The sequence below is a fragment of the Ovis aries genome, chromosome 20, assembly GCF_016772045.2.
Source record: "Ovis aries strain OAR_USU_Benz2616 breed Rambouillet chromosome 20, ARS-UI_Ramb_v3.0, whole genome shotgun sequence".
NCBI classification, from domain to species: domain Eukaryota; kingdom Metazoa; phylum Chordata; class Mammalia; order Artiodactyla; family Bovidae; genus Ovis; species Ovis aries.
Window position 1 is genome coordinate 27,287,871 of NC_056073.1, and position 19,618 is coordinate 27,307,488.

At 58.3% G+C, this 19,618-nt stretch overlaps 1 protein-coding gene across 22 annotated transcripts; it reads right to left on the reverse strand.

Annotated features, from left to right (window-relative positions):
• Positions 1–1,532: 1,532 nt before the first annotated feature.
• DDR1 (discoidin domain receptor tyrosine kinase 1) lies at positions 1,533–18,831 on the reverse strand. 22 transcript variants are annotated; one of them, XM_060403318.1, is made up of 21 exons: positions 18,683–18,831; positions 16,969–17,161; positions 16,196–16,293; positions 15,253–15,427; positions 12,335–12,461; positions 12,142–12,244; positions 11,695–11,923; positions 10,203–10,350; positions 9,832–9,940; positions 9,150–9,336; positions 8,692–8,938; positions 8,080–8,175; positions 7,806–7,957; positions 6,840–7,005; positions 5,990–6,100; positions 4,705–4,949; positions 4,405–4,532; positions 4,020–4,235; positions 3,337–3,571; positions 2,635–2,784; positions 1,533–2,522 (listed from the first exon to the last, which is right to left on the reverse strand). In XM_060403318.1, exons 5-21 carry the CDS (start codon positions 12,417–12,419, stop codon positions 2,382–2,384), a joined length of 2,748 nt encoding a protein of 915 aa, XP_060259301.1. In that variant the 5' UTR covers positions 12,420–12,461; positions 15,253–15,427; positions 16,196–16,293; positions 16,969–17,161; positions 18,683–18,831; the 3' UTR covers positions 1,533–2,381. The 22 variants fall into 22 exon arrangements, with proteins under 22 accessions (XP_060259301.1, XP_060259302.1, XP_060259307.1 ...); XM_060403319.1 differs by lacking the exon at positions 16,969–17,161; XM_060403324.1 differs by lacking the exon at positions 16,196–16,293.
• Positions 18,832–19,618: the final 787 nt, after the last annotated feature.

Sequence of the window (19,618 nt, forward strand, 5' to 3'; positions counted from 1 at the left end):
ACTTTAAGGGGAATTGGGGAAGCAAAGGCAACAGAGCTTCTTGGTAGACTGGACTTGGGAGATGAGAGTAGGGGCGAAGGGATGTAAGGATGATCCCCAGGTTTCTGTCTTGTGCAGCTGTCAGAAAAACACAGATGAGCAGCAGGTTTGAACCTGCTGAGACTTAAATTCAAATGAGACCAAGGTGATTGCATAGGTCTAGAGCTTAAGACTTTTAAGGTCAGAGGTTTGGGAGTTCTTTGTTCTGTCAGTGCTTATCTTAAATTGTGGGTCATTGTGATCTGACCTGTGTAGTTTCCAGCAGGACTGAGACCTGTGACCTGGAACCCCAAGGGCCTATTAATACAACCTAAGATTAAATTATCTTTATTGTCACTCCATTATCCAGTTAACTCATTTTGTGAATGTCATCAACTGAGACCCAGGATCTTTATTTCACATGAACTGCCATCAAGATGGGTCTGCCTTTTCCAATATTTGCAGTGAATTTTTTTGTTTTCATTCCAACCAAATTTGAACTCTTTGTTAAACATTTTCCTGGTGGCTGTGGCTCATTCTTCCAGGCCTCTGAGATCATTTATGCTCTTGGTTTGGCTCTCAAACAGTTCACACCTGTTGGGTTATTTGCACACTTGATCAGTCTAATCCAGGGATTCTCTACCTGTGGCTTCCAGACCCAGGGATCCAAGACGTGGGAGGGTTTCCTAGAATTTCGGCAAGAAAAAAATTACACCTCTATTTTTATTATCCTCTAACATCACGGACTTGATGGACGTGAGTCTGAGTAAACTCCATGAGATGGTGATGGACAGGGAGGCCTGGCATGCTGCGATTCATGGGGTCGCAAAGAGTTGGACACGACTGAGCGACTGAACTGAACTGAACCGAAACTTAGCATTTCCTCCAAGTGTGACTGAGCAAAAGCCCCAGTATATTAGCAGTACCTGTGACTTGTCACTGATAGACACTATGGCTATTTTCATATCCCACTACAGCTGTAGAAATCTCAGAATATCATTTATGCTTATTATTTTTTTGAAAATATCAGTAATTATTATACCTGCTGCTAGGTCTTAAGTACTTTTTAAAGCATTACTATATCTCTTATTAACATTTTGGTCAACTTTCAATTGCTTTCCTGTTTTATATACATGTAGTCATAATTGTATATGTGTATATATATTCCATATATGTATGTATATATATATATATATATATATATATGTAATGTTTTTTAAACAGGTTTTATAACATAATTCTGAGGAAGAATCAGTAGACCTCTCCAGACTGCCAAAGGGGTCCATGGGTCAGGCCTGCCTCTAGGCCTCCTGCAGACCTCCGTATTCATGTGGGACCTGAGGTCCTACAGGCAAGGGTCTGACTTATGCAGAAACAGAACACTCTGCTGGGCAAAACATGTTAGGAAATGGAATAGGGAGAAGAAGGAAAAAAGGGGGGAAGGAAGAAAGGAAATGGGTTGTGGGGGAGCAGGAGGCAGATTTTGACGAAACCCCAAGAAGCCCACTCGCAGCTGTGGAAAACTCAACCTTTATTATTACCTGCCTAGTGCAGGGGATTAAAATAGCATTGAGCTAGATCCATATATTAGTGTAAAAATCTGTGTCTCTCCCCCCCAAAAATGTACAAACCCCAGTGATTATAGAAAAACCAACGTGGCAGCTACGATAGAGATGTCCAACCCCAGGGCCACAGGCCATTGCAGTTTCCCCCCTAATCCCAATACTTATTCCACAGAAACATACAGGCTTGGAGAAGTTCTAGCTACAACACGGCAGGTGGGAGGTGGGGAGGCGGAAGGGTGGGGGTAGGGATCACCCCCAAGTCCAGTGTTTCAGAGAATGGAGGAGGGAAAGGCCAAAGCTGAGGGCAATTCCAGGAGGAGATACAAGGGAACCCCCTTCTCTCTTTCTTGTCCTCCTCACTTCCCAGATTCTCAGCCAGTGGGGTCCAGTGTGTGACGGAGAGAGAGAGGCTGGGGGCAGCAGCCTTCTCTCCAGGTACCAGTGTTGTCCAGTGGGGCCCAGGTGCGCCAGTGGGCCAGGTCCAGTGTCTGCCCTATATCTTCTCCCAGCCTCCCCCAAGGGATGGCTCAAGGAGGTCAGAGAGGATCCCATCCACAGGGCCAGCTGGGTGGGCGGCAGGGGCTTCTAGGAGAGGAGCAGGAAGGAGGCATAAGAGCATGTCCGGGGAAGGGAGGGCATCAGCTCCCTGGCAGGGCCAGCCCACCTTCGGCCACACTGCCTCTCAGAGGTGAAGGGAGGTCGGGAGGGGGAATGGAGTGGGGGTGCCATAAGCTCCTCTTGTTTAGTGCACTGGCCTCCCCTGAATCCTCCCCGAGGAGGGTGGCTGGGTGTTGTGAGTCACACTGTGTTGACCGCATCTTCTGCCAGGAACCGATGCAACTGGGAAAACGGTGGTCGCTGCTCAGGCTCCCGGCTCCAGCACCGGAGCATCAGGTCATACAGGCTCAGCGGGCAGGCCGGGGGCCGGGACAGGTACACCTGCATTGTGGCAGCATGGATGAAAGGCAGGCAAATGGTCTTTAGTCCCTAAGATGACAGGCTCTGGGCCTCCCAGCCCCTCAGACCCATCTTCCCTCCCCTCTGCTCTCACCTGCCGGCCCTGGTCCCGGAAGAACTCCCCTGCATTCTCGATGACTTGCTCATCGGTAAGCTGTCCAAAGGGCTGGGCCCTGCAGAGCATCAGCACCTCCCACAAGGTGACCCCAAAGGCCCACACGTCACTGGCGGTTGTGAACTTCCCCTGGTGTGTGGTAAACCAACAGAGGCAGAGAAAGCCATCAGACAACAGAGACCCTCCTGCTCTCCCCACTGGGACCCCATGTCCACTCAGCATCACCACCCACCACACTCCCTCCCTCCCGCCCCCGACACTCCACCCTCCTTAGCTGGGCCTCTTTCCCACCAAGCCCACTCCTCTCCTCTGGATTTGCCTTCCTTCTGCTGCTCCAGTCCTCGCCTCACCTCTTCCTGTTTCTATCCATCTTTCTTTCCATTTTCTGGTCCTGATTCCCAGTCTGTCTCTAGCTTCTTTATCTTCCTTTCTCTCTGCTACCCTGACTCCATCTCTCACACTCGATCTTGGCTCCTGGACTGCTTCCCATCACACCATAACTCCTTGCTTCCTCAAGTCCCTTGAGACCTTATAGAACATTAGCCCAAACTTTCATCTTAGTGATGAGGAAGACTGCAGTCCAGGGAAGGCAGGTGGACTGAACGAGTTCCCAGAGCTCCGAGTGGCAGTCAGTGCTGCCCCAGCCTCCCCTCCCTGCCTGCCTCTCTAGGGGCCTCTCACCATGAGGATGCACTCCCAGGCCATCCAGCGGATAGGCAGCACCGCCCGGCCCTGCACACGGTAATAGTCCCCAGCGTAGAGGTTCCGGCTCATGCCAAAGTCGGCGATTTTGATGGTGAAATTTTCCCCAACCAGGCAGTTCCTCGTGGCCAAGTCCCGATGCACAAAGTTGAGTGTGGCCAGATAGCGCATGCCCGAGGCGATCTGGGCCGCCACGTGCAGCAGCATCGGGTAGCTGGGTACGGGAGCCGACAACAGAGGGTCATGGGGCAGCCCTAGACTCATGCCCACCTCACAGATTGCTGGGAGATGAAGGAGAGCCCGCTTCCCAGGATTGGGTTCTCCCTCCTCCTGGGGCAGAGATGGAAAGTCCAGGTGGAGGTCCACTCAACCTTTCTCTATGCTCACCCGACCCCAAAGAGGCACCATGTTTATTATGCTCCCCAGCCTGCACTCAGGGGCAGAGAGAGAGTGGGGGAGAGAGCGCACAGGGCAGTTCCTGACCTGCACCACCCTCACTCATCATCTCCCGCCTTCCTGCCCCTCAAGTTCCAGATGAACACGGCCACGTGTGTCTCATCCCACGCCCCCTCCTGGAACCTTACCTGCCTGCCCACCCCGTGCTTCCCCTTTCCTGCTGAGCTGGGGCGAGGGGAGCAGATGAGACCCCCTTATGTGTGTACCTGATGGTGGGCCCCTGGGCCGCCTCCCCATCCCCGGCCCCCTCCGTCGCCTTGTCCTCTAGCTGGTGGGCACTGAGGAACTGGTTGAGGTCGCCGTTCTCCATGTAATCGGTTATCATGCAGAGCGGGTCATCCTGCACACACACGCCCAGCAGCCGGATGATGTTTGGGTCCTTCAGCCTCGACATGATCTTCACCTCCTTCAGGAAGTCATTCCTGGAGAAGCAGGGAGAAGGTGGCAGGACAGCGAGGGGCTGCCCTGCAGTTTCTAAACTAGCACCCTGCACCCCTGCTCACTAGCTCCCAGCCAATCTCCCCACTGTTCCAGGTTTCTTCTTGATCACTTCTCACTCTTCACCTTCCAGACGCCATCCCTGGTCCTCACCTGGCGTTCTTGGTGGCATCTGGCCGTAGGATCTTGACCGCTACCAACAAAGGGTGTCCCTTGCGCACATTGAGGGGGAAGTCAAGACTGACTAGATCCTGAGGGCTCTCTACCTCACACAGGTGCACCTAGAGGAAGAAGGCGATTTGCTAGGAGCCTCGAGGTTCACCAAGGTGACAGGGCCCACTGGGACAACATAGCCACCAAGGACAGGCTCCTGGCCAAGGGGAGGCCTGGCTGTGGCATGCAGCCCCAGAGAGAGGCAGACACTGCAGACGGCTGGAGAGGAATCCTACTTACCTCCCCAAACTGGCCCTCGCCAAGCTTCTCCTTGAAGCGGAGCCTCGACCGAGGGAAATCCACTCTGGGGGGCCCATCCCCAGCCGCCCCTGGGGGCAGCGCAGGCACAGCATAGGTGTTGCCCCCGGTGACGCCCTGCAGGGTGACAATGTCAGCCTCGGCATAATGGGGGACGCTGTTCTGGGGAGGTGGGGGCAGAAGCGGGGCACCTGGCTTCTCAGGCTCCATATAGTCCCCACTGCAGGCTGGAGGGGTGAGGGAAAGAAGACAGAAAGAGGCATCAAAAACAGCCCCTGAGGGGCAAGGTTCTCCACATCCCCCACCGCCCAGAGGCCTCATCCCCTGCCTCCCAGGTAGGTGAGAGACGGGGTCTACCCTCCACTTCCTGGTATTCCACCCAGCAGACTCAAAACAGAGGAGGCGCTGGCATGGGATAAGAGCTGCTACAGAGCTTTCAAGGCAGTGGAAATGGATAAGCAAAGAAGGTCATGAACTCATGTTCTCTAGAGATCCTAGCACAGTCCAGGACCATGAAAAAGTCTTGGCTGAAAATGGAATTCCTCTACCCACCACTAGAAGGATGGTCCCAGCCATCTGGTGACTCTCCATTTTCCAAACCCTTGTCCCACTCACCGCCGGCCACTGCCATTCATGTTACTGGGCTACCCCCTGCTTGCATCCTTTCATCCTCTCTGCCATGGCTACCCAAACCCTCCCTGGCCCAACACACCAAGCTCAGAGACAAGGAGAGACAGGGGCACATGGAGGGAGAGAACAGTGCCTCCCAGCCTGCACAACATGGAGTCTAGAGACATGAGAGGAAGCAGAGCTGTCCCCGCTTAGCCCTGGGGAAGGGGCGACAAGAAGGCAACACAGGGGAGAGGAGGAGCAGACGGAAGGGAGGGGGCGTGAGCAGAGAGAGGACACGTCGGGGAGAGGGCCTCCTTGCAGCTCTAGAGAGGGCAGAGTGAAGGAGGGGTTACAGAGAGCCTGGAGCCACCGCTGCATCCTCTCTGGCTCTGGGAGCTCAAGAGATGGGTGTGACAGGAGGAGGGGAACTGAGCTGAGAACCAGGGAGCTTTCTACTCCTCAGCTCAAGGGGGCGGCCTTAAAAAGGAGCAAGCAGCAGCAGAAGAGCGCTATGGGCATAAAAGCTTCCTCCTTGGGAGCTCAGGAGAGCAGAAGAGGCCACAGTCGGGAGAGGAGGGAGAGCAAGGTCTGAGGACTTTCCCTGCCCCAGTAGAGGTACCAGGAGCCTGGCAGAGCCTAGGGGTGAGGGGCTTACCCTGGGTGTTGGTGGGTTTGGCCCAGGCGGGTGTGGGGGGGCCCGGGCCTCGAGGGGGGCGGGCGTAAGTGGCCAGAAGGAGACGGTAGGCTGGATTGGAGAGCAGCAACGCTGTCGGGAGAAGGAGGGGGGGAAACACGGGGAAGGGGTGAGACTCAAGGCTAGACAGAGGGCGGGCGGGGGGAGACAAGGGGGAGGGATGAGACTCAAGGCTAGACAGACAGGGAGACACAGAACAGGGCAAGACTAGGGCTGATGAGACTGAATATACTATGAGAGACGGTGTAAAACAAGGATCTGGAGAGTGCTGGATAACTGGACGGATAGGTGATGGATGGACGGATAGGTGATGGGTGGATGGGTAGATGGATGGATGAATATATGTGGATGGATGGAGAGTGAGTGCATGGATAGATGATAAAAGAACAAACAGATGATGAATGGTTAATGAACGGATGATGGATGGACGAATGGATGCATGAGTATATATGGATGGATGGACAAACAGATGGAAAAATGACAGAATGGATATATAAATACAGATAGACGGACAGAATGAACATGGGGAGTCGAGGAGAGGAGAGGAGCCAGAAAGACACAATGAGAAGAGACTGGGGTGTGTGGGGGACACAGTAACAGGATGAGAGCGCTGGGAACTGTGGGAAATTCCGGAGGGAAATTATACGGTAGGGACATGAGTAACGTAGAGGGCTGGGACCAGGGACACAGAAATAAGAAAATGAGTTGAAACTGGGAAAGGAAAAGAAAGGAACGGTAAAGGAGAGAGGAAAGGATACACTAGGAAGACAGGCAGAGGATGGAGGTGGGACTGGGGAAAGGCAGGTCTTACCAGAGCTGTTGGGGACACCAGGAGCAGAGTGGGGGGGATTCCCACGAGGCCGCGGCTCCTGATAAGGGGGTGGCTCGCGGGGGCCTGGGCGGTTGTTGATGAGGATGGTATCCCCGGGGACAGAGAGGTGAACTGTCAGCTCCTCTTCTAATACCCTACGCTCGGCCTTGTCGTGGGGAACAGGAAACGTTAAGCGCAGCCACTGCTCAGCTGTTTGTTAATTGCGCTACCCTTGTGCCCTCCTTCAGTCCTCACTACAGGCCTGTATCATGTCTACTATTACTCCATCTCACCGGCAAAGAAACAGGCTCTGGTGCATTTAAGTCCCACAGTGGGGTTCCAACCCAAATCCTACCAGTTCACAACTATCAACTTTAACACGTTATCACCACCACTGGACTCTCACCCAGAAGATGTGGGCAGGGGTGGGGGTGTGCCCCACTTCTTCCAGTCGCCCCTCTAGCTCCACTCGCCACCTTTTCCCACTGGGCTTCTGCCCCAAGAGGTTGATGTGTGGGCCCCATCAGCGGGCCGGGTCTGGGTTGGCCAGAGAGGGGCCCCAGCAGGAGTTTGGAGAATAGGCAGGAAGTGAGGTCAGGGTGTTTAGCCTCCCAGCCTCGCCCCAAGGGATGGACCCAGGTGAGCTGCCTCCTGGCACCTATGTCAGATGCCCGTCTCAGGCGCCCTCTCCACACTCCTCCTAGATTCCTCCTGGGTTCCGGTCACTGCCTCTTCCTCTCACCCACAGGCCCAGGGATGGAGGCAGCACTGCGGTGAGCAGGCCCTAGGAACTGCACTACTTCTGATTTACATACCCCCTGCCCATGTCTCTCGACGTGGGTTCCTTACTAAGCCTCCCTCTAATTATTCTCATCCGACTGCACTCTGTGGTCCCTGCTGGACCCCGAACCCCTACGGGAGTCCCACTATCTGCCCCCGCATCCCACCCATCCCCCCACTGCCCACCTTGCTGAGAAGCCGGCGCCAGTGCAGCCGCCATAGCATGAGGGCAATGATGAGCAGCAGCAGCAGGATGATGGCCACCAGGCAGCCGATGAGGATGGCAGTCGGGCTCCCCTCGGCCTTGGCCACAGGCTGCTGGCCCCTCGGCTCCAGCTCTGGCGGGGGGAGCACAAGGGTCAGGACCACCGGAGAAACCCCCACCCATGCTGCGGGGGCCCCAGGGACGACTGGTGGCACAGGACCCACACGCCTTTAAGGGGGCCCGAGGGCTGCTCACCCAAGCTGCTGAAGTTTGTGGGAGGGGGGCCGGGTGGCCACCAGGGGGCTGGTGGGAAGGTGCCGCCCAAAGCCAGGGAGGAGTCATTCACAACATCTGGGGAGAAGGGAGAAAAAAGAGAGAGTCAGATAAGGGGGCAACCAAAGGGAGGCCCACATGCACGAGAGCCAAGGAATGACCTGCTGTTTGGTTAGAAGCGGGAGCAGGGCTTCCCTGGTGCCTCAGCAGTAAAGAATCCACCTGCCATGCAGGAGACCAGGGTTTGATCCCTGGGTCAGGAAGAACCACTGGAGAAGGGAATGGCAACCCACTCCAGTATTCTTGCCTGGGAAATCCCATGGACGGAGGAGCCTGGTGGGCTGCAGTCCATGGGGTCTCAAAAGAGTCAGACACGACTGAACAACTAAACAGGCTGCAGGGCTGATACTCAGTGTAGCAGCAGCCCACTGGGAAGGAGAGTAGGATAGGATCCTGGAGGGTTGTGGCCGTGGTAGGTGTTAACCTTTTAGTTGCTGGATTGTGGGGAGAAGCTGGTGCCAAGAATGACTATTTGGGGTCACTACAGGTTAGCAATCCCAGGGGCCTGGAACTGGGCAGAGACCAGGGGCTTACCGGAAATGAAGGAGATTTCGCTGAAGAGTAGCCAGGGCCCCGCAAAGAGGAAGCGGCATTGCAGGAAGCGGCCCATGCGGCCGCCCAGGGGCACTGACACGGTCCGGGCTCTGGGGTCCCCCAGGCTGCCCCCCAGAGCATGGCGCACAGGCTCCCCCTCCCAGGCCATGGCCGGTCCCCTCTTGAAGCGACACTCCACCCCACCGGGCAGGCGGGCTCCCAGCGTGTGCATGTTGTTACAGTGGACCTGGGGGAAAGGGAGGAGGGACACAAGGTCAAGGCCAGGAGAGCCCGAGCGAGCACCCCGGGGCACCCAGCCTGGTCTCAGAGCCCTTCCTAGGAGCTGGCTGCACCCACCTGCATGGCCTGGAAGGCCCTCAGGCAAGGAGAGCCCAAGCAGGCACCCCAGGGAACCCAGCGTGGTCTCAGAGCCTACCCTGGGAGCTGGCTGCACCCACCTGCATGGCCTGGAAGGCCCTCAGCCGGTCAAACTCAAACTCCATCTCCACGTAGCCACTGGGGAAGCTGTGGTTGCTCCAGCCCACATAGTCGTAGCCCGGCCAGACTCGTAGCTCCTGGCTCTTCCTAAAGTCATCCAGCCCCACCACACCATCTGCCAGTTGGCCCAGCCCTCCGTACTGCAGCCTGGCAGGCAGGGGGCCGAGGAAGAAGAGATTGGAAGAGAAGAAAGTGTCACCTGTCTGGGTGCTCTACAACCCTGCCTCCCAGTGGTCTGGCTAGCCTGGCCCAGCAACCCCCGACCCCGTCCCAAGCTCACACAGCTCTCTCTTCTCCACACCCCGGGAGGAGGGCGGGGTGGAGCACCTTGCAGTCACATGCTACACGAAGGCTCCGCCTCTAAGGGACACTGCTCAACCCACCATGTGTGTATTTACTGTGACAATTTACAATGGAGCTAAGTGTCTTCGCCTTTTCCTAATTTGCACCAAGTATCACATGAGCTAGTGGCCACCCTGCTACCCCTCAATCCTGGTTCTGTCCCTGGAGGCCCCACCCAAGCCATCCCTCTCTGCAGTTCCGCCCTCTCCCTGCCCAGACAGCTAACCAAACCCCTGCCCCACCCACACCATCCACCCTCCCACCCCAGGCTCCGTGTCCTGCGGGGCCCGCTTCTTTCACCCGCCAACAGTGTGCGTGGTATATCCATCGTAGGTGGAGTCGTTGAGGTGCACGGCCTCAGATAAGTACATCGTCTGCCCCACAGGGGCTGTGTAAGACAGGAGTCCATCTGGGGTGGGGGTAGGAGGGGCGTTAGGGGCACAGAACATCTAGCCTCCCTCCCCCACCCGTGTCAGGCCTGGGTGGGTTTCAGACCCCTCTCTCAAGTGCTGCCACAGGCCACTGGCATGGCAGAGGCAATGCTTGCCTGTCCCTTCCTCACTCATAGGGACAGCTTCCCAACAGGAGAGAGGATCCTGGACACCTCGCTTCCCCATCCCTGCTCCCCCATCCCCAGGACAGGAATGAATCCTCGGGGTCTGAACACTCACCCTTCCAGAGGCAGCCATAGAGCTCCACCCGCAGACACACGCTCATGACCCGGTCTGCCCGGGGATAGAAGCGAACCAGTCGGGCCACCATGGGGGGCCCAAGGTCCTTCAGCACCACTCCCCCAGGATCCTCATTACCTAAGATCACCTGTGGGCCAGGACATGGGATAGATGGGAGAAGGAGGCTCCAGATCAGATCTAACTTCCCAGCCACCAGCGGCTTCCTGGCCCAGCCCACAGTGGCCCACAGAGAGACCCACAAAGGGTGGGACCGAGCATCTGGGGCAGTGGAGTACAGCTGGGCCTTCAGTAAGACAAGGGGCTGCAGCAGAGCCCTCTGACACCACTCCCAGCCTGACGGTCTGTCCTGACCTCCAGCGTCAGCTCTCCCATCCCTTCCCTGCCTGGCTCCGCTCATCCTGTTGTGCCCGGATTCTACCCAGGCCCTTGCAGCTCTGGACCCCTGCTCTGGCTTCCCTCTTCCTTCATCCCAATCCCTCTGTTCACTCAGCAGCCACTGGCTGAGCACTAACTCTGCACCAGCCAGGCACAGCCTCCAGGGGTGAGCATCCATCCCTCCCCTGTAGGACTGAGAGTCCAGGAGGAGAGACAGCTACACAAGCAAGAGGCAGCAGGAAGTGGGGAGTTGAAAAAGGCTCTCAGGAGGTGATATCTTGGGGGAGAACTGAATGGAAGGAGGAAAGCCTGGGCACAGCTGGGGAGGGAGAGCTTTCCAGGCACAGAGACTGGCAAGTGAAGGTGTCTTGAGACTGTGGGGTGAGCCCTAGAGTGTTCCAGGAACAGCAAGAAAACCAGCATGGCCTGTATGAACAGGGAGAGGACTAAGGGGTGTGGACAAGAGCCAGCCTGGGCTGAGCTTCTGCACCCAGTAGGGAGCTCAGCTTTTGTGCTGGCGGGGAGGAAAGCCAGCAGAGGGAGCGAGCCAGGCCTGACGCATCTGCTTGGCATTTTCTCAGGCACCCTGGATGTAGCCTCCAGGTGAAAATGACTTCAGGAGAGAAAGAAGCAAGGAGAGCCGTCTGGAGACTACTGCATTCGTCTAAGCAGGGGATGGTGGGGCCTGGCCTGGGGCAGTAGAGATGGAGGTGCTAAGAAATGAGTAGATTTCAGGAAATATCATGGAGGCAGAACAGACTTGCCTTGCTGATGCTTTAAAGTAGGAGATGGGAAGAAAAGAGGAATCGGGGATAGCATCTTAGCTTACAGTGGTACCATTTCCTGAGTTGGAGAATGCTGGGGGCGGAGCAGGTTTGGGGTGGGAATGGGGATCAAGTTCAGCTTGAGAAGTTTATGGTAAGTTTGAGAAGCCTATTACACATCTAGGTGGGAAGTGGTCAGGTTTGCAGCACTTGATGGAGCTCAGGGGAGATGCCCAGGCTAGAGGGCACACACTGCAGAGTCATTAGTGTATAGCACACAGCTGGGGCACAGAGGGGACCCAGCCTTCCGGAGCTATCCCCGCCAGCCTCACCTCCTGGCCCCAGCGGTCCCTCCAGTCCATCCAGCGGTGGCCGTCCCGGGAGTAACGCAGTCGGTAGCTGGGAGAAAACTCCTTGCCCAGGCCCCCCGCGTGCCGTCCCTGGGTGCCCACCAGTGCCACAAGGTGCAGCCGCCGCAGGTCCACCTGGAGATACTCCTCCTCCTTGGGGAACACCGGCCCTGCAGGGCACCAGGCGCCATCTCCGTCGCTGCTTTCAAGCCTGGGAGGGGGCAGGAGGTCACAGGGGATGCCTGGCCCTAGGTCTGCCTCTGTCTCCAGTATTTAATCCCCACCCAGACACTTGAAACTAAGGGGGGGAGGGTGGTTTGCCATTGGCATTGGCCCTCTCAGAAGCCTCTTGACTTGGTCAGAGGGCTGGAAGCACAAGCAGCAGCCCCAGGGGCTTCCCTCTGGGACAGCCCCAGGTGTGCCAGGTACCTGCTGTGGCGAGCGGCAGTGGAGTCTGACCAGGAGCTGGAGGCAGAGATGTCACCATCTGGGATGGTCCGGTCCTGCATGCCCAGCGCATAGCGGCACTTGGCTGGGTGAACACAGGCGTATGGAAGGTCAAGGCCACCAACTCAGTCTCCCAAGCCCCATCCATCAGGGACCCAACAGCCAGTCTCCTCACCAGGGTCAAAATGTCCCTTCATGTCAGCATCTCCAGTTGCCACCAAGAGCAGCAGCAGTAGAAATGAAAGGGCCCCTGGGGCCATTGCTCCAGATCCCTTGGGCCTATGGGGGCGGGGGCAGCATCTCTGCAAGAGACATAAGCGGAGGGGAGGTTAGTGTAAGGGCAATCAGGGAGACTGGCTCATGGCCAACAACCCGAGAGACACAGAATGGGCTGCTCTGGGGATAACTGCAGCAAGATGACCACAACAGTCGCTGTTTAACAGCATCAGCGGTATTTTTAGAATGCTCCCCGTGTGCCAGACACAGCGCTAAACCCTGGTTTCCCTCCCCACTTAGGAGACCAGAATTCTCAAACAAGTGGGGGACCCCAGCATCTCCCAATCTCAGTGCCCGCCACAGCCCTGCTGGCCCCTGACCCAGCAGCTTCAGCAACATCTGGGTGCTTGGGCGAAATGCAGACTCTCAGACCCACACAATCAGAATCTGCATTTTAACGCAATCCCCAGGTGACCTGTGCCTGTTACAGCTCAAGGATCCTAGCTCTTCCTCACTGGGCCCCAGGCAGCTTGTCCCACCCCACCCCTGAAAACCATTTCAACTACAACTCCTTATGAACCCAGGTACCTACCCTCCCCAGCCTCAGTCCCAGGCCCAGAGCCAGACCAAACTATCCTGACCTGTCTTCTTCCCAGCAGAGGTCAGCACTCAGTTCTCCAGGCTGTGGAATTCTTTGGGACTCCTAGCGCCACCCCTCCGACCTTTACCCTCTCTGCCATCAGGCCCCAAGCCTCCTATCCCCTCTACCTGCTCTGCTTTCCCTTCCTAAGATCTTGACATCCTATTCCCCCAGTTCCCAGTTTCTGAAGAGGGCTGCCTCAGAAGGAAGAGCCCAGGGCAGAGGGAAAGGCTGAGTTGCCTTGGAGATGAGGGCGGTTCTAAAGACAGGGAAGCCAGGTCACCCCAGGAGGTAGGAGGAGTGGGGGGACACTCCCCCATCCCTTTGTCCTCCTCCAGCTGCTCCCACAATGCTCTAGGGCAGGAATGTAAGAGGCAGCTGAGACCCCACAGCTCCGCTGCAGCAGCAGCTGAGGGGCTACTGAGTTGTGGGGGGACCCAGCTATCAAAGGAGAGCTGGAACCAGAAGCATCACACCTGGTCCCTTGAGGGTCGGGGAGCCGACACCCAGAGCAGACTGCCGGAGCCCCAGGCAGGCAGCCTGGCGTTCCTGGGTGCTGTTCTCCACCCCCCACCTCCCCAGGGAACAGCGGGGCCCTTGTTCCCCTGAGTAACCTTCATGCCTACCCCAGATGAGTCATCGCAGCCAGACGGAGCAAGCAAGAGGAGCCTGGGGCAGAGATACAAAGACAGAGGAAAGAAGGCAGGGGGAGACAGGGCGAGAAACACAAAGCAAGAGGTAAACAGAGCAGGCTTCGAAGCGCAGGGCACAGAGCCAAGCAGAGAAATGCACAGAGGCGTCTGGGGCAATCTGTTCTCTGACACCCTGTCACCCCACTTCTCTCCACTGGGTCAGAAGCACCAAGGACAGGCCCAGAAGACCTTTCCCAACCCCGTCACAACCAATTACAAGCCAAGGGCTGGAACACTCTGCTGCAAGCCCATCACCCTCTTCTCCCAACCCCCACTGCAGACAATACCCACAGAGCTCTGTATACACACACACACATATACACACGTGGTCACTCAAACTTATAGAGCCAGATGTAAACACCGGGGTTAGATGTAGGGTACACGCACACACATACACAAAACTCTGTCTCATAGACTTTCAGAGACAGTCTCATAAATCCATTACACACACAGACATCCCCCCCAACCACAGGGCAAACACAGACACTTGTGCACACATCAGCTCCATCCACACCTCTGCATTCTTACAAGTCCACTTAGTGACTAGCCATCCTCCGACCCCTGTGAACCTGACATGATGGACACGTTCCTATGATCAGAGGACAGTGTGAGACACACACACTCGGGTCCTTGGGCACAGGATCCCAAGAGAACTGGAGCCTACCCACTAATACTCAAGGTGACCATAAGGAAGTCAAGAGACTGGGGAACAGAAGGAAACTTGGGTGGCTGGAGTGACAATAAGAAAAAGCCATTTCTCTACGTTCCCATAGGCTCAGCTTTCACCTGTCTTCACTGTACCACTCCATTCCAGGCACGCCTATGTGCCATCAGCAACAGTGAGTCTGGCTGGGGGTGGAAGTGCTGGAAAGGAATGTCCACCCAGCAGGGGACCTGTAGGGTGAAGGCTGGAAAGGAGGGAGTGTGCCAGACACAGAGCTAACCCCTGGTTTCCCTCCCCACTTAGGAGACCAGAGTAGGGGAGGGACACTGAGGATGGTGCTCACTGGGCAATGACAGTATCTCCTGGCAGAACCAACTGACCATCCAGCGTGAATGAGCGCCTGTCGCTGGCAGGTTAGGGTGTCAGGCCCTCTCTCTGCTGGGCTGAGGCCAGGCTGCCCAACTGGGAGCTGGCTGGGTGAGCAGGCTTAACAGTGAGTAGGTGCCCGCAGAGACTGGCCCAGTGGGAGAACAGGCCCACTTCTCCAGAAAGCTTGGAGATGATGGGGGGTGGGGGTGGGGACACCTGTTTTCCTGGGGTGCAGTTCCTTCCAGACTGAGTTAGGGGGTCCTTCCTCAAGACTGGAGCACACTTTCTCGGAGGTCAGGGGTGTCCCCCCTGCCCGCATTTTCAGGCAGTAAGCCAGAGCGCTGGGGAGGCGGGCAGGGACTGACTTAGCAACGCTGGACGACCAAGTCCAGCCAGGGAACGTCCTGCTTCCCGGCCATGCCCTCATCCTTGGGCCACCGCGCGCCCCCGGAGTCCCGGGCCGCCGCCCTCGCCCCTCCACCCCGCCGGGGTCCTCCCGCCGCTCTCCCTACCTCTCATCGCTCTTCGCCGCAGACCCGGGCGTCCGACCCCGAAGCGGGGCCTCCTCGGCGGCGGCGGCGGCGGGGCGCGGGGAGGGGGAGGCAGAGGGAGCCAAGAGCCGGGAGCGCGAGGCGCCGGCGGGGCTCGGGTGTCGGGAGGCGGCTCCCGCGAGCAGCTGTCGGGGGCCTGTTCCGGGGAGAGGAGCCAGGGCTGGGGCGGCTCGAGCCCAGGCGCCGCCTCCCCCTCCCCGCTCCCCCGCTCCGCCGGCTCTCCGCGCGCCCGGGCCGCGGCCCTCCCTTCCCCCGCCCGGGCCGGACAGTCCCCGCCCGCCGCTCCCACGCCCGGCGCCGCCCTCCCGGCCCCGCGCTCCCCTCCGCCCCGCCACGCCCACCCGCATTCCCCCGCGCGCCGCGGCCTCCCCCAGGTAACCAGCTCGGCGCGCCCACCTCCCTCCACCCGCCCACGGCCCAGCCCCTGGAGCCCCACAAAGGAGGATCGCCGCAAGGAGGGCCAGCTGTGGACCGCTCAGGGCCTCCCACACTCCCTGCCCCCACGACGCGATGGCCCCCCCCTTCCACCCACCCCCCCCCCTTTTCTGGGCTCAGTTCCTAGAGAGGGAGGTGAAGGGGAGCAGCCCCAGGGCAGAGGGAAGGAGCGCGTTCCCACAGGCCCGGCGCTGCGCCGGAGTTTGAATGGGGGAAGGGAGAGGGGCTCACCTGTCCAACCTGGCCTCCTAGACCTACTCTTTTCACATCACCAGCCTCGGCTTCTCTCTGACCGCTCTGAGTCTCCGGTCCCCTACACCCCAGCCCAGCCTGAGGACCAGCTCCACCTCTCCCAGCCCGTTCCTCGACTTCCACCTTCCAGTTCCTCCCCACAAGCCAGCAAGGCCCTTCCCAGTCTCTCTCAAGGACCCTAGCGTCCAGACTCCGAGGCCCTGTTTCCCCTGGCTACCTGCTCAAAGCCTCAGCGTCCTCCTCAGGATAGGGCCCCCTCAGGCCCAGGCAGCTCTGACCCTGGGTCAGAAGGTCTGATCGCTGGCAAGGACGGGCCTGGACAGGTGAGCAGCGGGGGTGAGGAGGAGGACAGGGAGGCAAAGAGAAAATCACACAGTCAAAAAGGAGCGGTACCGAGAAGCTGGGTGCCAAGAGACTGAGTAAACAGATCCAGTGAGAGAAAGAGCAGAGAGCTGCTGGGTGAGGTGGGCAGGACAGAAGAGCTGTGCGGGGAGGTGTTCCACCCCGCTCAGGGGCTACCGGGGGCCCACCACCTCTCTCCACCCCCCACACCTGCCAATCACCTGCAGGGTAGGGTAGGGCCTCACGCCACTGCAGATCTCTGCCCCATTGCACCTCAGAGCAAGTAGACAGAAACTCACCCTACGTGCAGACCCAGACAACAGTCCCAAGAAAGAAACACGACGTCCTGGATAAGTACACAAGGGCACTACCAGGTAGAGATGGGCCCTTGGGAGAGGGGAAGGCACACATGGGCACGTACTCCAACCCCGGGTCAACCCACAAACCTTCGGGAACCCCAACTGCTAAGGGACTCACTAACAGACCGCCCCGTAGAATTGCCTCTCTGTCCCCTCCCACCAAAGCCCCAGGGTTCCCCGGCGTACCTTCCCCCTCCAGAGTCGGCCGCAGGGGAATCTGGGCCCGGAGAGGCCGGGCCGGGGGTGGGGCCCGCCGGGGGTGGGGCCAAGGTTTCCCGAGTAACCTCACCTGGGTGGACTCTCGGCCCCTCCTTCCCGGGGCTGTTGTTCCCGGGAAGCCCCGGGCGGGCAGCCGGGCTGAGCTGCCGCCAGATCCCTCAGGGAAGGAGTCACAGCCCCTCACACCCCAGTGGGACATTCCACACCCCAGGCGCACGCTGACCCTGGCCAGGTGGCATGGCGGTGCCAGACCGAGGAGTCCACTGCAGAGAGTCAAAGAAACCATAGACTCCTGAAACCCTTGCTCCCTCTTGTCCCCAGGAGACATTCCTAGTTGGTGATGCCCACCTCATCCCAGCCCAGAGCTAGAGGAGTGGGAGGGATGCAGGACTGGGGCCCAGTGGAGTCAAGTGACAGCGGAGAGGGGGCTGGAGCCGGCTGGAATGCAAGGCTCTGAGCCGAGACTCTCAGGGGCCAGAGAGGGAAGTCCCTGCCATCCAGGCCCCCAGAGTAGTACCCAGGACTGAGTGTATCCACACACCTAGTGTATCCACACAGCGGTCGGTGGTCCCCAGAGCCCGCCCACATCTCCCGAATCACTCCCAACTCCAGTAGGCCCCCATGTCCTCCTGAGCCCCCAGAGGACCCTCTACCCCTCCTCCCTCCACGTCCTTCCATTCCGGGCTTCCCTCCCCTTCAAGCCAATGGCTTCCTGCTGCCCAGGAAAGAGGAGGAACAGCTGGGGAAAATGTGAGGCGAAGCACGTAGGGGAGAGCAGCTCCAGCCTGCAGACCACCGGGCCACTACAGGGAAGCCCAGCAGGACCAGTGAGAGAGAGGATGGGCCCTCCACACAAGTTGCTGTCCCCTTCCTGGGAGAGGCAGCTGCCTCTGGGACAAGCAGGCTGGGTCAGCAGCTGGGGAGAGAATCCTCTGGGGGGTGGGGGGGCAGGGTGAGGGGGTGGAGAAGGCCCGGAGTGTGAGACAGGCCTTGATGCCACCAAGTCCACTTGGGAAACTGAGGCCTGAGAGGAGGAGGAAGAGATGATGTAGCACAGGGAGGAAGATGGGACAGAGCTCAGCTGTGGGCAGCCTGGGGGATGGAGAGAGACGAGGCCCCGGCAAGAGAGTTCTGAGAGCAGGGGATAAACTAGGCTGCGGTAGAGGGGAACTGGGGATCGGAGAGAGAAAGGGAGAATGAAGACAGAGGGCGCTCAGCAGAAGATGGGAAGACCAGAGTTTGGGGAGAAGGGCTGGGCAAGCGAGAGAACTGGAGTGGAGGCAGGAAAGGGTGGGAGGGATGCTCAGAGAGGAGGACAGAGAAGAGTATCTCCTCCTCAAAAGGGGAGCAGATACACCAAGGGGAAAAGAGGCGGCTGGAATCCAGAGATGGGAGAAGAGGAAGACCGAAGCATAGGGATTGAAAGGAAGGGACCTGGGAGAAGAGAAGAGTAAGGGGCTGAAATGGGAAGGGAAAACTAAGGGACAGACTAGGGGGACAGGGGCCCCAATTCCAAAGGTTGAAGTGAATCTGCCTCCGGGTGTCAGGGCACGAGGGTCCCAGAACTCCCCTTGGAAACAGCCTAGCCCTAGCCCATCTGCCACACCTCGGCCCCAACTCTGTTCCCCATCCTTTCCCTCCTCCCCACCCCGTGGGCTCGGCTGCACTCCCCTCCTCCCACCACACCTCCAGCCTGGACCACCCGGTCCCTCCCTGAGAGGGGAGGGCCCAGCGGCAGTCCCCCTCCTGCCCTCCCGGTTGGGCTCTGGCTTCCTCCCTCTCACCTCCAGCTCAAGGTTCTCCTGGGTTGCAGTCCCCCCCGTCTCAGGGCTTTGGGGTTCCGGCTCTGGGGCTGCCAAGGCCGCCTGGCTTTGTCCGCCCATCCGGAGCCCCAGGAGCAGCTGCCCGGGCCAGCTGCGGCCGGCTTCGATGTGACCATGGCAACGCAGCCCGCTCCCCTCGCCGAGCCTCCCAGCCCCCGCAGAGAGGGAGGGAGCAGCCAGGCCAGGGAGAAAGGGAGGGGAGGCCGAGGACTGTGGACCGCAGGGACCACAGACAAAGACCCCAGACAAAGGGAGGCGAAGGGAGGCCGCGAGGCAGTGAGGGAGAAAGCAGCAGCAGCAGCCTGAGGCTGAGAGGCAACAGGCATTAGGTCCTGCTGAGCGGGGAGAATCCAGGAGGACAAACGGACAGGAGGTGGGAGAAGAGATTAACAGTGGTCCTTCCGAGGCCTCCTTCTGGGTCCCTAGCAATTCATTTCCTTCCCTCAGGAATTCTCTCTTCCCTTCTGGGGAGAACAAGAATACCAGCATCCTAGTTGGCTACCCCCAAAGTATTATACGGTGAGTGGCTCCCGCCAGTTACACCAAAGCATAAGAAGCACCCAGGCCCTATAGGCACACTCAAGTTTTCAAGAACAAGCCCACTTTCAGATATTCTGACCGGTCATCTTTGAAGTATAAACAGCAACGTCAGTCAACATGTACTCTGATTCTTGACTTATAAAATATGCTCCCCAAAGCCAAAGGGGCCCGATTAGGCCTGGAGGGAGTGGAGCCAGGAGGGAACAGTGACAAGGTCTCACGTGAGAGGAAGCAAAGTACCAAAAGGGAAGGAGAGAGAGCCAGGCTTTGCTGCTGAGAAGCAAGGATCGAAACTGCCATCCGCCATCTGCCATCTAGCTCCTCTGGCTGAGTCCTACAGCCTCTCAGTCTCCTCAT

Excerpts from the sequence above, each read along its gene's own strand:
- DDR1 (XM_042237403.2), bottom strand. The coding sequence starts at position 18,781 with ATGGGCGGACAAAGCCAGGCGGCCTTGGCAGCCCCAGAGCCGGAACCC. Across the intron at positions 9,337-9,831 it reads ACCACGCACACTGTTGGCGG|GCTGCAGTACGGAGGGCTGG; the intron begins GTGAAAGAAGCG and ends CCTGCCTGCCAG. Across the intron at positions 4,950-5,989 it reads CAAACCCACCAACACCCAGG|CCTGCAGTGGGGACTATATG; the intron begins GTAAGCCCCTCA and ends TCACCCCTCCAG.